Source organism: Oryza glaberrima, chromosome 6 (assembly GCF_000147395.1).
Source record: "Oryza glaberrima chromosome 6, OglaRS2, whole genome shotgun sequence".
NCBI classification, from domain to species: Eukaryota; Viridiplantae; Streptophyta; class Magnoliopsida; order Poales; family Poaceae; genus Oryza; species Oryza glaberrima.
In genome coordinates this window covers 1,021,305-1,034,466 of record NC_068331.1, presented here as the reverse complement: position 1 = coordinate 1,034,466, position 13,162 = coordinate 1,021,305, and the positions used below count along the sequence as shown (strand labels likewise).

The window sequence follows — 13,162 nt, the reverse complement described above, 5'->3', positions numbered from 1 at the left end:
CTGCCCCCCACAGGTACTTAAAAAAACAACATTACTTCGACAATCAATTTACATGCATTTTATGTCTTAGCTTACAAGGGTCCCATTGTCGATGTGTAGGTTTCATCCAGTTCGCTATGACGCAGGCCGCCCACTTCTCCCAGGCTGCAGGGTCAGCGTCTCAGGCAGCTGCGTCGACCTCGCACTCAGCGCAGTTCTGGCAGTACACCGGGACTTCGTCACAGGCAGCCGGCACGTCGAGTCAGGGTCCACCACTAGACCATGCTGGGACCTCGTCGGACTACTTGCTGCCTTCCACCTTGCTCTTCGACATCACTGACTTCGACTTCGCTTCAGGCTCGACAGAGGACGTCATCGGCCCCTCACAGCTGGGAGGCGCACCGCCAGTGCAGACGTAGGACTAGGCGCAGGCCACTCCTCCGCCAGACACTCGTGCTACCCGTGCTGTGCCACCGGATCGTTTCACCTACTCCCAGGACCACGTGCGAGCATAGGCCCGGAGGACCAAGCGTGGTCGCGGCGCGGGGCAGGGCCAGTAGAGCAGTCTTCTCTTTGTTTATTTGCTTCACTTTCCAGTACTGTATGCTTGTGTAATGACTACGTTATTGTTATATGTACACAATACCTTTCGGCGCATGCACGACTACTTTCTGCCGCACCGATGCAGCCTCCTTTATTCGCGTGCGATACGAGTATTTGCCCGCCATTTGGCGCATACGACCAATGTAACTTTCAGCACCGATCAGGCATGTAACTTTCGGCGTCAATCAGGCGTACCCACCATACCCCACCACGTTCACATGTCAGGGGTATCACTCGATTTTTTGCGCCTATATAAGTCGCCTTAACGAGTGAGGCCTCACAATCTTTCAGAACTCAGTCACATTTAGTACTCCCTTCCCCACTTGCTTCATTACAAATCCTACCGGCTTTCGTCAATGGCTAGACGCCGGGGTGTTAAGGTTCCAAACTGGCGTAGCGATCCTTGTGTATACCTACTACCACCTTGGTGCCAGCATCCTCTCTGCCTATGCAGTGATCGATGCCAACTAATGGCTTCGAGGAATCCTGATATTCGAGGAAGGCGCTTTTTTAGGTGCCCTAACTATGACCGTGAGGTATTTTATTATCTGCATATGCTTATTCATTCCGTATGTGCAATCGCTTTATTCTTCGTAACACTACTCTATTCGGCAGACCTGCACTACGGCTTGCGCATACATCGAGTGAGTCGATACAGAAAATCCCGTTCTCGACCTAACCACTTGTTTACAAGAAGGTCGCTGGTATTTCGCATCCGAAAGTACTGAGCAATACTTACAGAGAAAAGCGGCTTATGAACGACAATGTCGTGAACAACAGAGCGACTGGCGGGTGCTAACTACGGCACTCCCTCCATGGGAAGCTCGTCCAAGATGCAGGTGTGGTGATCTTTGTCAGGTTCTTCGTTCCATAAATCCTACAACATTGGGTTGAAGGTTCTTTGTTTGTCCAAATATTCTTGACGACGATTGCATGGTAAGAATATTTTGATTACATGAATCCTTATTTTCTCACAACGTTTACTAACTTTGCTCGCTTTACATCTATTCTTTCCTCCCAGGAACCACCAAGGAGATGTCAATACAGAGAATGGATAGACACCAGAAGGGTTCTAACTCCACCTAGCCGTGTTGTGCAACTTGAACTACCAGAGCAATACAGGGTTACTAAAGCGTGGTTTGAGAGAGGAGAGGGATCCTCACGTAGGGGTTAGCTATTATCGGACAACTTGGCATATTGAAATTTCTACTGTCATGCTTCCTGGTCCCATTACTACATCGTCGTTGTGTTCAACTATTGCATTACCTCCCTCCTAGTTCGAATCTAATATCATCTATGTAACCGCAATGGAAATGGTTGTATCATGTTCAAATTGTACTACTATTTCTTCATGTTACATAATTCTCCTTGTTTAAGTCCATATAATGTTTCTACGACCGAGACTGCGATAGGCCTATATTAATTATCCGAGTACTAATACGTCGAATAAGGTACAAAATAATACCTTACTTAACATATGAAATTGCGCAACAACCAACTTCAATACATTTTTATAACAATATTAACAGGTTTTACCAATAAATACTTCTTTATTTATTATTAACGTAACATAGAAAAATCTTTTGACCGTACTTTTTACATCTGGGTCCCTTGCCGCCCTCTAGGGCGGCAAGGGACCCAGATGCAAAAAGTACGACCGCAAGCTCTTTATGGACGGCTAAAATTGCAATTAGCCCCTTGCCGCCCTCTGTGGGCCTAATCGCAATTTTGGCCGACAGCGGCATACGGCGCGGTCGACCCACCGTCTGTCACGTCAGCTTGCCGCCCATCATTGGGGCGGCAGGGTCTATTTTTGCAATTTTTTTGGCTGATAGATTATTTCTGTAAATATTAAAAAAAATCTAAAAACGAAAAAAATTCTCAATGTGGTGGGCGCGCACGTCCGTTGCTTCGTACACGTTGTGGGCCGGTTGTGGAGAGAACAAATGGGCCTACGATCGGAGATAAACGTCCATCCTTGTCTTGGCAGGCCCACCACATGGCATGCTTCCCCAAGCCAGCAGCCCATACGCTCCACGCTCCAACGATTTTTATACGAGCGATATACGAAAATACTTAGTATCGAATATGGCACAACGGACGAAAGGATGTGAGTAAGATTTTATAAGTCACTAGCAAAGTACCCGTGCGTTACACCGGGAACACTCAAATTTAATGAGATGATTAAATTTTGTGATATGAGAACTTTCAAAGAATAATATTTTGAAAAAAAATACAAATTTACAACTCATCGCTAACAAAGAAATCAATCTAAACATAGATGGCAGATCTACCTTTTATGATAAATCAGTAAAGCTGGAAAAAATACTATAAAAACTTCCATGAAAGTAGGATGTTTTTTTAATTAGCTAAGATATATAGAATTAAACTTCTTTTATTCAGCTGAGGGACATAGAACAAACTTTTCTCGGCCTGGCCGATTGGCCCACGGCCTGTTATGCGCACGTGCGGGCGCTCCACCACTCCTCGGGCCACAACCTGGGCTAGGGCCGGGGAAGCCGTCGCGCGCGTGCCTCCACTTGGGCCGATTTCGGTCCAGCCAGTGCCGGCTGTCCGATCTTAGGGTTTCGATCGGACGGCCGGTCTTCGACGTGGGAGGGACAAAATCCCATCCCTCCCGGCCGCCGGCGGCTCCTCCTTTTCCTCACGACGGCGTTAGAGCGAACGACGAAAAGCGGCGGCACCGGCGCATGCCCCCTCGCCGGTGCACGCACTCGCCTGAGGGTGAGTGCACCGCCGTCGAGCGGCCTTGCCCCGGCGCTCCTCCCCGTCGTCCCCCCTCGTCTTCCGTACACCGTCGACGACGGCCGGCGGCGCCTTCCCGCACCCCTTCCCCACCAGCACCGCCTTCGCGCCCCTTCCCCGCCTGCGCGCCTCTCCGCACTCTCCCCCACCGGCGGCGCCACTCCTCCTTGTCGGGGTGGTGCCGCTGGCGCCGCGCTCCTCGCCAGATCCAATGAGTCAGCAATTTGAACCCATGACCTGTGGGTTGGGTTGAGACCTTACCATGCTTACCATTTAGCTAGCTAACTCATCCTGTCTAGTAGAAAACATATAGTAGTCATATGCCTCCGGTTCAGCATTGAACCGTCGACGGTCCGACCGGTGAACCAGTGAACCGACGCGATCACCGGGTCGACTACCGGTCCGGGTTTTTCTACTATGCCCAACGGCGGGGAGGGTGGTGGAGGCGTCCGCCCGCGGCAGCAGCCCTCTCCCGCACGGATCGGGCGGCGGGGAGGGTGGAGGAGGCGCACACTGGCTGCGGTTAGGGTGGTGGAGGCGTGCGGCGGCGACGGCAGTGATGACCAGATGGATCTTGGGTTTCGGGATTGGGAGTTGGTCGCCCCTCCTCTTCTAATCATCTTTCTTGATTCCGATTTGTATTTGGATTGAGATTATGTTTGTGATGATTATGTTGTGGACGAACGAAAATCGGCGTACGAATAAAAATCCGGTGTGACGAAAGAAAAAATACGAATCTTTTAGGCAGTTAAGATTAAGATTTTGAATTTGTGTTAAATCAAATCTTTTAAGGCTCGATCAAGTTTATAAAAATCTATAATAGCATCTACAATAGTTAATTAATTTAATCAAATCCATCATTAAATATGTTTCAAGAAAAAGGGATGATTGGTGTCAAGTGTAATTTTATGGATGGATGACGTGGACTAATTAAAGAAGCACGTTCATGTCTAGCCTATCAGAAATAGTAACAACAAACATTACAAAAGACGAGGGGAGTTAAAAGGCATTCCCAGTACTCCAAGCCTATTCTCCAGACGAAAGATTATATGCGCGCATGTCCTTAATTTTTTTATTACCTTTTTTAATTCTACTCTGTTCACATGTTCTTTAATTCGATTACTCTAGAAGCATAGGGAACCCTTCCCCTTCACACGTAAAATAAAGCGACACATCATTAATTTTTTAATTTTTTTTTCAAGTTGATTGCTCAATAGGTGACCCCTTTGTGCTATATAACCATGCCGATTGATCTCCGCTCTTACAATCTGTACTCACCACGATTTAACGGTGTAAACCTTTAGAGTAGTGGAGTTTCTTTAAAAATTTGGACCTCTCCCGACGAAAGCGACAACGAATAAAGCCATTATACTCCCTCCTCCGTATTTTAATCAACGTTTGACCACTCGTCTTATTCAAAATTTTTATACAAATATAAAAATACTTATATCATGCTTAAAGAATATTTGATGATAAATCAAGTCACAATAAAATAAATTATAATTACATAAATTTTTTTAAATAAGACGAAAGGTCAAACGTTTCTCAAAAAGTCAACGGCGTCATATATTAAAATACGGAGGGAGTATATATTAGCAGTGCGTATAATTTTCTGTTGGGACCTTTACCTAGGCTGACAAATCGATGTGTGTGAGCAGAATAAGTTCTTTTGCATGCAGCTGCAGCTGCAGAAACAGCTCGCGCGTGATTAGCAGATGGCATTAGTGGGTGGGCTGTCAATTCGATCACAGTCACAGAAACGACATGTGATCGAACAGAACAAGTTCTTCCTCCTTCGGAGACCGAACATTGGAGATATGCAACGGCAATGGCAATAATGCCGATGGCATCAACGAGATGTGCGTGTACGCGCCGTCACTAAATATTTAACTGACACTTTTAAATATGTTTAACCGTTCATCTTATTTAAAAATTTAAGTAATTATTGATTCTTTTTCTATCATTTGATTATTCATTGTTATATATACTTTTATATATATATAGTTTTATATATTTAAAAGAAAATTTTAAATAAGATGAACGATCAAATATATTTAAAAAAGATAACGACGTCAGATATTTAAGAACGGAGGGAGGGAGTATAAAGCTAACTAACGACAGGTATAGGCGATGTGAATGCTTGACAGTGTATAGTGCAGAGCATGGGTCGCGACGGCAAGCGCACCAAGTTGCCGTGGCTGGGCGTGGCGAGGTACGCGGTGACCGCGGTGCTCGCGGCGACGGTGGCGGCGACGGTGGTGCAGGCCATCAGGATGGTGCTCCGGCCGGTGGAGCTGGACCTGTCGGTGGCCAACGGCGCGGTGTCCGTGGAGCGGCCGGAGTCGCCGTCGGCGGCGTCGCTGATCAAGTACAAGGTGACGCTCCGCGCCTACAACCCGAGCGGCCGCGCCGTGGTCCACTTCGGCGGCGACAACCTCGTCCGCCTCATCTACGGCGCCGCGGCGCGGACGGAGCTCGCCGCGTTCACGCTCCCGGCGTTCGTCGTGCCGCAGCAGGAGTCGCACTTCGTCACCAAGTCCGCGTTCCTGAACGCCTCCGCGCTGCCGGCGTCGCTCGCCGCGAGGCTCTACGACGGCGAGACCGACCAGGTGGTGGTGCAGGCCGTGGCGTCGCTCAGCTTCACCATCGGCGGCGCGCGCGGCGTGAGCGCCGGCAGGCGCGGCCACAACTTCACCTTCCACTGCTGGCCGGTGTCCATCTCCAGCTACTACGAGGTGTCCGGCGGCGAGGCGTCGTGCAGCCAGGACACCACCGAGGCGGCGGTCGCCGGCCTCACCCACGACCGCTGCATCGGCGGCCCTTGCCCGGAGCCGTACAAGAACTCCGGTAACTGCTCCGGGAATAATAGCACCGGCATCAAGGGGTGATCGATCAGCTAATTTCATTTCGCGGGGTGTAATTTGATTTCCAGATGCTACTGTAATTAACTAATTTATTACAAATTGAAGAAATAATTGTATTGAAGTTGTGTACTGAAACTTAAATTGTGCTTGAACAATGAAAAAGTGGAAACTAAAGGCATTTTGATTTGTTGCCACGTTCAACCCGATAACATGTATTGTACACACAAGTTTAGAGTGCACGCTCAATTACCATACACATCAGCTAACAAATAATAAAAATTCTAAACATACTTACAAGTACGTGTGCACGTACTACAACTATACATAAAGTTTCAACTTCAAGTTTAACTAAACATAAATTGATCATTATCAAAATATGCTAAACTTGTAATTTTGGGATAATTTTGTTTTTAAATATGTGGATTTGTGATGCTTGACTCTAAATTTATAGTTTTATGATAACTTTAGTGCTAAATATGTGTTTAATGATACAACGTCTCAAATTTATAGTTTTTATGATAGTTTGATCAAAGTTATATACATAGTTTTGTCAAATTTACTCTGAACCAAAAAATATATATCATCGAGCCCTAAATCAAACAATGGGCCTAAATCAACGAGAACCTGTGCTCCAAAACCCAAACTGGAAACGTGAAGGGCCCGTGAAATAAGAGATGAGCCCAATGGGCCTTGGCCTGCCAAGAGGCCCATCAGATCACACGGCCCAATAGGAGGCCTTCGAGAAGGTTCTCCGCTGGCCTCGCACGCTCTGGACTTCTTAAGCCGCAAGCACGCGACGCGACGGCGAGGCCACACGACCTCACCTCGCCACCATGCGGCTCCCCGGCGGCGCTCGCCTCGCCCTCCTCCTCGCTCGCCGCCGCGCCCTCCCCTCCTCCTCGCCCGCCGCGTCGGCGTCCCCCTTCCACGCCTCGCGCGCCCACGGAGGTGAGCCGCCGCCGCCGCCCTCATCCCCGCACTGTGGCTCTCCCGATTTCCTGGGATTTCCTTCCAGTGTGACTGATCTTTCTTTCTGGTTGGTTGCTTTGGTGTGCAGCGAGGTGGGGCGACGCGTTTCGCGCCGCGGCTCCCGCGTGGAGGTCGCCGTTCTCCTCGCCGACTAGTGCCAGGCTCTTCCACGGTGAGGACAACAATGGGGAAAAAGGGGAAGAAGGGAGATGCTGCTGTTTCTGGTTTGGTGAGCTTGGCTGAGTCGATTGGTGATGTTGGATTCGTGTGGCTCTGCAGGGACGAGGCCGGTGGCAGCGAGGGACTACTACGATGTGCTCGGCGTGAGCAGGAACGCGAGCCAGGGGGAGATCAAGAAAGCGTATTACGCGGTATGGTTGGCTCTGGAATCAAGACTATGTCATGCTTAGGGTGTAAATTGAGCACACCAACGCGGCACATCTTAGTTCTATATCGCAAGTCTTGAATTATAAAGTGAAGACTAAACTTTTAGTTGCTAATTTTAGTGATAGACTTTGGAAGTTCCCATCATTACACTTCAGGACTTGTGCATAGAAAGATCATCACCCATTTGGATTTTGGAACAGTAATGTTAACCGCAAGTTGATGGGTATCTACCAGTTTTTTTGTCTACCAGAATGTTTCTGAAAAGTGGTTGATGGACTCTTGAGTAAAGGGCAGTTGAGGTTGTTTGATTTACCATTTCTCATCTTCAATTTTAGTTATGTATTAGCCTTGTGTTAATATAGCAAACATTGGCATTTCCTTTCCTTATGCACCATTGAAAGAAAAAAAAAATCATCGCGTATTGCTTACCTCACAATCCCTTTTTTTTTCTTTGTTGTCCTAAAAGCTTGCGAAAAAGCTCCATCCGGATACAAATAAAGGTGATTCTGATGCAGAGAGGAAGTTTCAAGAGGTTCAGCGAGCTTATGAGGTACAGTTTTCAGCATGGAATACATAGGTAAAGGTTATTATTAGTTTCTGATAATATACTGAGACATACTTATTTTTCCTTCTTTGCAGACTTTGAAGGATGATCAGAAGAGATCATTATATGATCAGGTAACAATTTCAACCTATTTAATTGAACAAATGCCAACATTTTAGCTGTCAATGCCTAAGGTCTATTATTTAAATTACCATGGGTCTGGAACCTCAATTTAGTGTTTACCAAGGCCCTAGGCTGCCTGCCTAGGTAGGCTAGACAGGAAGGTGCTGCCAAGCCGCAAGCTTTCAATTACCTTGTAGAGCACTGCCCAGATTCATTAGTTATCCTATTCTCATAATTAGTGGTAGTAATAATTCAACTTGACTATTATGTGATTATTGCTTTTCGTTGCTATACCCTAGGGTCAGAAGTTATGTCTTAGAAGTTTACAATACAAGCTTTTGAACGCAAACTTGTCCTTGACATGATCTATTACAGGTTGGCCCTGATCAGTATGAGAAAGCTTCCGCTGGAGGAGGACCTGGTGGTGCATATGAAGGGGGTTTTGGCAATCCGTTTGAGGATATTTTTGGTGGAGGTGGCGGCGGCGGTGGAATGAATGATGTATGCTATCTTTTGTTTAATTATTTGTCATCTGGTTTTATTCTGGTGGTTCTGCTCCCATTTAGTTTGTATTGTTTTCTATCACTCATGTTGCTGAGTATATACATAAAAAAGATACTGTTGTCTGGAAATTCATTTTATCTTTGTAGTTTTATAGTTATTGAATTGTTTGAGTTTTAGCCGAAACTTGTGTCCTTTAATCATTTGGCACTACATACTGCGACATTGCCTCTTTGATACTTTTTCCATAAGTGGTTTTCTGTTTCTTTCATTGCATTATTTAATTATTTTACAGCTTGATAAACAAATGGCATCTCATCATCCTTCATTTTATAGATGCTGATCACATAACCACATGCTCGTATACTTTAATCATATGAGTATAACGACACTAATATGACTTTTGTTGTCTGTGTGTATAATGAAGTTCTTTAGAAACATATTCAGAGAGAGAGAATTTAGCGGGCATGATGCCAAGGTTAGCTCTATACTCATTTTTTTTTCACCTATCATGTTTTTGCTCTGTGAATCGCAGTTTCATGTTCCATTCTACAGGTTGCACTTGAAATATCATTTATGGAAGCAGTTCAGGGGTGCACAAAGACGATCAATTTTCAGACTGCTGTTACATGTGACACCTGCAGTATGTAGATGCGCTTCTATTTACTGCACATATCAAACTATCGATGTCCTTTGAATTGTTCCTAATCATCTAATGAGAGTTCTTTGTTTTCCCAGAGGGAGCTGGCGTACCCCCTGGAACCAAACCTGAAACTTGCCTAGCCTGCAGGGGTTCAGGATTTGTTAGTTCTTCCTCTAGCACAATTATTTCTATTTAATGTGGTATCTCATTTAAATGTTAGTACTGTGCTTATTTGTCTTTGTTTTTCATGTGCTGTTGGAAGATCTTCATGCAAACTGGTCCCTTCAGGATGCAATCAACATGCACACAGTGTGGTGGTAGTGGGAAGACTGTGAAGGTATGATGTCCCTTTGTGTTGATAACCTGCAGTCAGGATAAATCAGTTATCTAGCCTTCAATAAATCATCTAGGAGGTTAACTGTTTAGAGTTGTTGTCCTTAGGACATAAAATTCCGTACCTACCTGACCAGAATTGCTTTGTGATGTAGGGTTCGGTATTTCTAAATTTGACCATCCTACAATCCTTATTCATTACGTGTATCAACCCCTCTGATTTTTTTCAATTTGTGGTCATTTAACTTGTGATGCAGGTAGTTGTTGACTGCACCTAAGTCCAGTTGTCTGATATTAGATATATGAATTGAAATCAGCCACAACAATAACTTCTGAACCATGCTGTTCTTTATGAAATAAATATGCACTTGACCTCTGATGTTATATTTGCTCCTATATACCTTTTGTACAGTGTCTAGATTCTGATTAGTCACGATGAGCTGGTGATTGCAATGTTCTTGTGTTGTTAGGAATTCTGCAAGTCATGCAAAGGAAGGAAAGTTGTGCCAGGAACAAAAAACATCCGACTCAACATAGTGCCTGGTAGTTTTCAAATTGTCAGCATTCATGTTATTTGTACGCATATACTCTTATTTTGTGTTACTAAATGTCCTTGAGCATTATTCTGTTCATTCAGGTACGGATGATGGTGACGTTATAAAGTTGGTTAGATCAGGTGGAGCAGATCCAGATGGTGGTAGTCCTGGTGATCTTTATGTAACTCTGAAGGTTAGTCCTCTGCACATTAGCAGTTATACCATTGGCCAATGAATGGTAACAGGCAGTTGAAACCTTACTTTGGGATCAGACAGGACCAAGCACTCGGTGCAACTAGCTGTAGGTTGATCCCAGTGCAAGAGTAGTGTCTGGTCATTTGTTCCAATTCTTTTCCCCTTGATGCAATGATGCACGGCTCTCCTGCATATTTGAGAAAAAGATGATAAGCAGATGACCTTTGTAATGCTGTTTTTTCCAGGTTCGTGAGGATCCGGTATTTCGAAGAGAGAAAGGTGATATTCATGTAGATGCTGTATTGAACGTGACTCAGGTAAGTTGAGCCTGATTATTTTTTTCTGCATCCTATGCTTATATTTGCCACTGCACAGCTCAGTAATGGACATCCCTAGCGGGAAAACAGAAAAACTCAGTTACCGGCCATACTTCGTTGTCACTACATTCTGTTTTGGCTGAGCTGGTAATCTGAGTGGGAGTGTGATAGTGGTCTGTAAGCAGGATTGTGCATAGCCTTCTAGGGCTGGGTGATAACAAGTTAGTGTTAGCAGATTATGTCTGTTCCCTTTAATCTTAGAGCAAACTGTTGTTATTAGACTGTTCCTTATTTGCCACAGAGCAGGCAAACAACAATTGTTTTTCACAGTAGTTTGAATGTTAAAACTAGCTAAAGTATGTTATCTCTAGCGAGTAACGATGCTGTGGTGATTGTCTGATAATCTCTAGTGATACTAAACAAAACTTGTAATGCTGTCGAGTAGGCATCTCCTCCACAGTTCTCATATTTCATCAGTATTCAGATTAAGATTAACTACAAACATCTTTGTAGGCAATTTTGGGCGGGACAGTTCAGGTTCCAACTCTCTCTGGAGATGTAGTTCTAAAGGTACCTCCAAAATCAGTTTACCCTCATTTTCAATCTTCTCCTTTGTTTATTATGTCGGAATTCTCCATCTGCCTTGCATATTACAGGTCAAGCCTGGTACTCAGCCTGGCCAAAAGGTGGTTCTGAGAGGAAAAGGTAAACTGCACTACATAGTGTTTACCTTTTCGTGGGGCAAAAATTTTTTTTTAGTTAGCATAAATTGCATATGGCTGCATGTTTAATACTTCATGCTCAGTTACACATCCAAGTAAAAATGGAGTCTGCAAGGGCCTTGTTTTATTAAAACCCAGTGCCGTCATGGCTCATAAATTTGTAGCGGTTGATATATTTCATTTTGCCTATAGTGATAAGCATCACTTTATCCTGCAGGAATCAAGACAAGAAATTCATCGTACTATGGAGATCAGTATGTCCACTTCAATGTCAACATCCCTGCGTAAGCTCTCCTCGGAACTTACTGAACTGCCCTATGCTGTTACTAGTACTTCTGTTCAAATATTCATGTATTACTTATACACAGGAATTTGACACCGAGACAGCGCGTGCTGATCGAGGAATTTGCGAAGGAAGAGCAAGCTGAAGAGGAGAAAGACGCAAAGGCAGCAGGAGCATCGGGATAGCTGATTTTAGGAGCGACCCGTACATTTGATTAGTGCTTTAGTCTCATCATATATCGCGAGATAGAATAGGCTGCTGCCTGAAATTTGCAGGGGCAAGAAGATATAGTTTGGTTGGATGCATGGAATTTTACATGCCGACATATAGCAGTTTCAAATTTTGTAGCTGGGAATAATATACACCACGCCGCCTGATGTTTGCAATCTCCTAATGTCACTAGCATCAGTGAGACAGGCGGCAGGATCCTGTATTGTATAATTTTGTGTGTTAAGAAAGTATGGAACTCACGGTACCAACCTCTGGACTCGTGCCACTCGTTGAGTTGATATTGGCTCTATTCATTTTTCAGGTTCTCAATTTTGTTCCCAGCAATTCTTGCTGGAAAGGACACTGGAACAGAACAGAGTTCATAAATCTTTTTATGCATTGTATGCTGGCACCGAATTAGTATTTCAGATTATGTGCTGAATTGGAATTTGTTAACTTGCTTAAAAAACAATCCAAATATTTGTCTCCCATTTCTGTCTGCATATAATTCGTCGTCGTGACTAATGTGACTGAGGATGGATCGGACGAATTCTGCAGTTCTTGAATGAAATGAACCATTTTTTTTTGGAGTAAATTTCACTTTGGACTAGTTTTATTTACCCAAGTTGCAAATTGGACTAGGCAATAACACATCTTTTCAACTTGGACCAGACTTTGTTACCATAATTTGCACTTTAGTCTAGTGGGCCCATGCGTTAGTGACTAATGTGTTCTTCTTCCTCACTTAGCTTGATGTGGTGTTGCTCGTGAGAATCATTCCTCATCCACATCGACGAGCTGGTCTCTTCCCACATGGGGGGGGCTCGAGGTTCTCAGTGCCAGCAAGGAGAGCTGGTCAAGCACAAGCACAACCACTACCCCACGTACGTACCCCGTAGTGCTGGCGAGCTCGTTGATTGGTCTAGCCTTGCTCCTCTTCGGTGGAGACGAAGCAAATGCACATCTTGGTGACTGCAGCCCCACCGACGAGTGGATATAGTACTGCAAAGGCTTTGGTGAAGATCAAGGAAGTAGAGCACATACTGCAGTGGGAGCTGAGCTTGACCTTGATCTATGCTACACTACTAAACATGGCCTTCCTTGCTCAGATCGGCATGCCTGGGCAATTGGAGAAGAAAGAGAGGAGGAATCGAGAGAACTGGAGGACAGGTTCAAACTGAAATAAT

At 44.9% G+C, this 13,162-nt stretch overlaps 2 protein-coding genes across 2 annotated transcripts; both read left to right on the top strand.

The window, feature by feature from the left end:
- The first annotated feature begins 5,478 nt into the window (after positions 1–5,478).
- LOC127777529 (uncharacterized) lies at positions 5,479–6,421 on the top strand. Its single transcript, XM_052304137.1, has one exon. The coding sequence runs from the start codon at positions 5,511–5,513 to the stop codon at positions 6,234–6,236; it is 726 nt and encodes a 241-aa protein (XP_052160097.1). The 5' UTR covers positions 5,479–5,510; the 3' UTR covers positions 6,237–6,421.
- Positions 6,422–7,003: 582 nt separating this feature from the next.
- On the top strand, positions 7,004–12,349 carry LOC127777966 (chaperone protein dnaJ GFA2, mitochondrial-like). Its single transcript, XM_052304587.1, has 17 exons — positions 7,004–7,160; positions 7,270–7,353; positions 7,461–7,552; positions 8,035–8,118; positions 8,208–8,246; positions 8,611–8,736; positions 9,164–9,214; positions 9,292–9,379; positions 9,475–9,539; positions 9,642–9,716; positions 10,183–10,255; positions 10,350–10,441; positions 10,689–10,760; positions 11,274–11,330; positions 11,417–11,465; positions 11,700–11,766; positions 11,851–12,349. Exons 1-17 carry the CDS (start codon positions 7,046–7,048, stop codon positions 11,948–11,950), a joined length of 1,329 nt encoding a protein of 442 aa, XP_052160547.1. The 5' UTR covers positions 7,004–7,045; the 3' UTR covers positions 11,951–12,349.
- Positions 12,350–13,162: the final 813 nt, after the last annotated feature.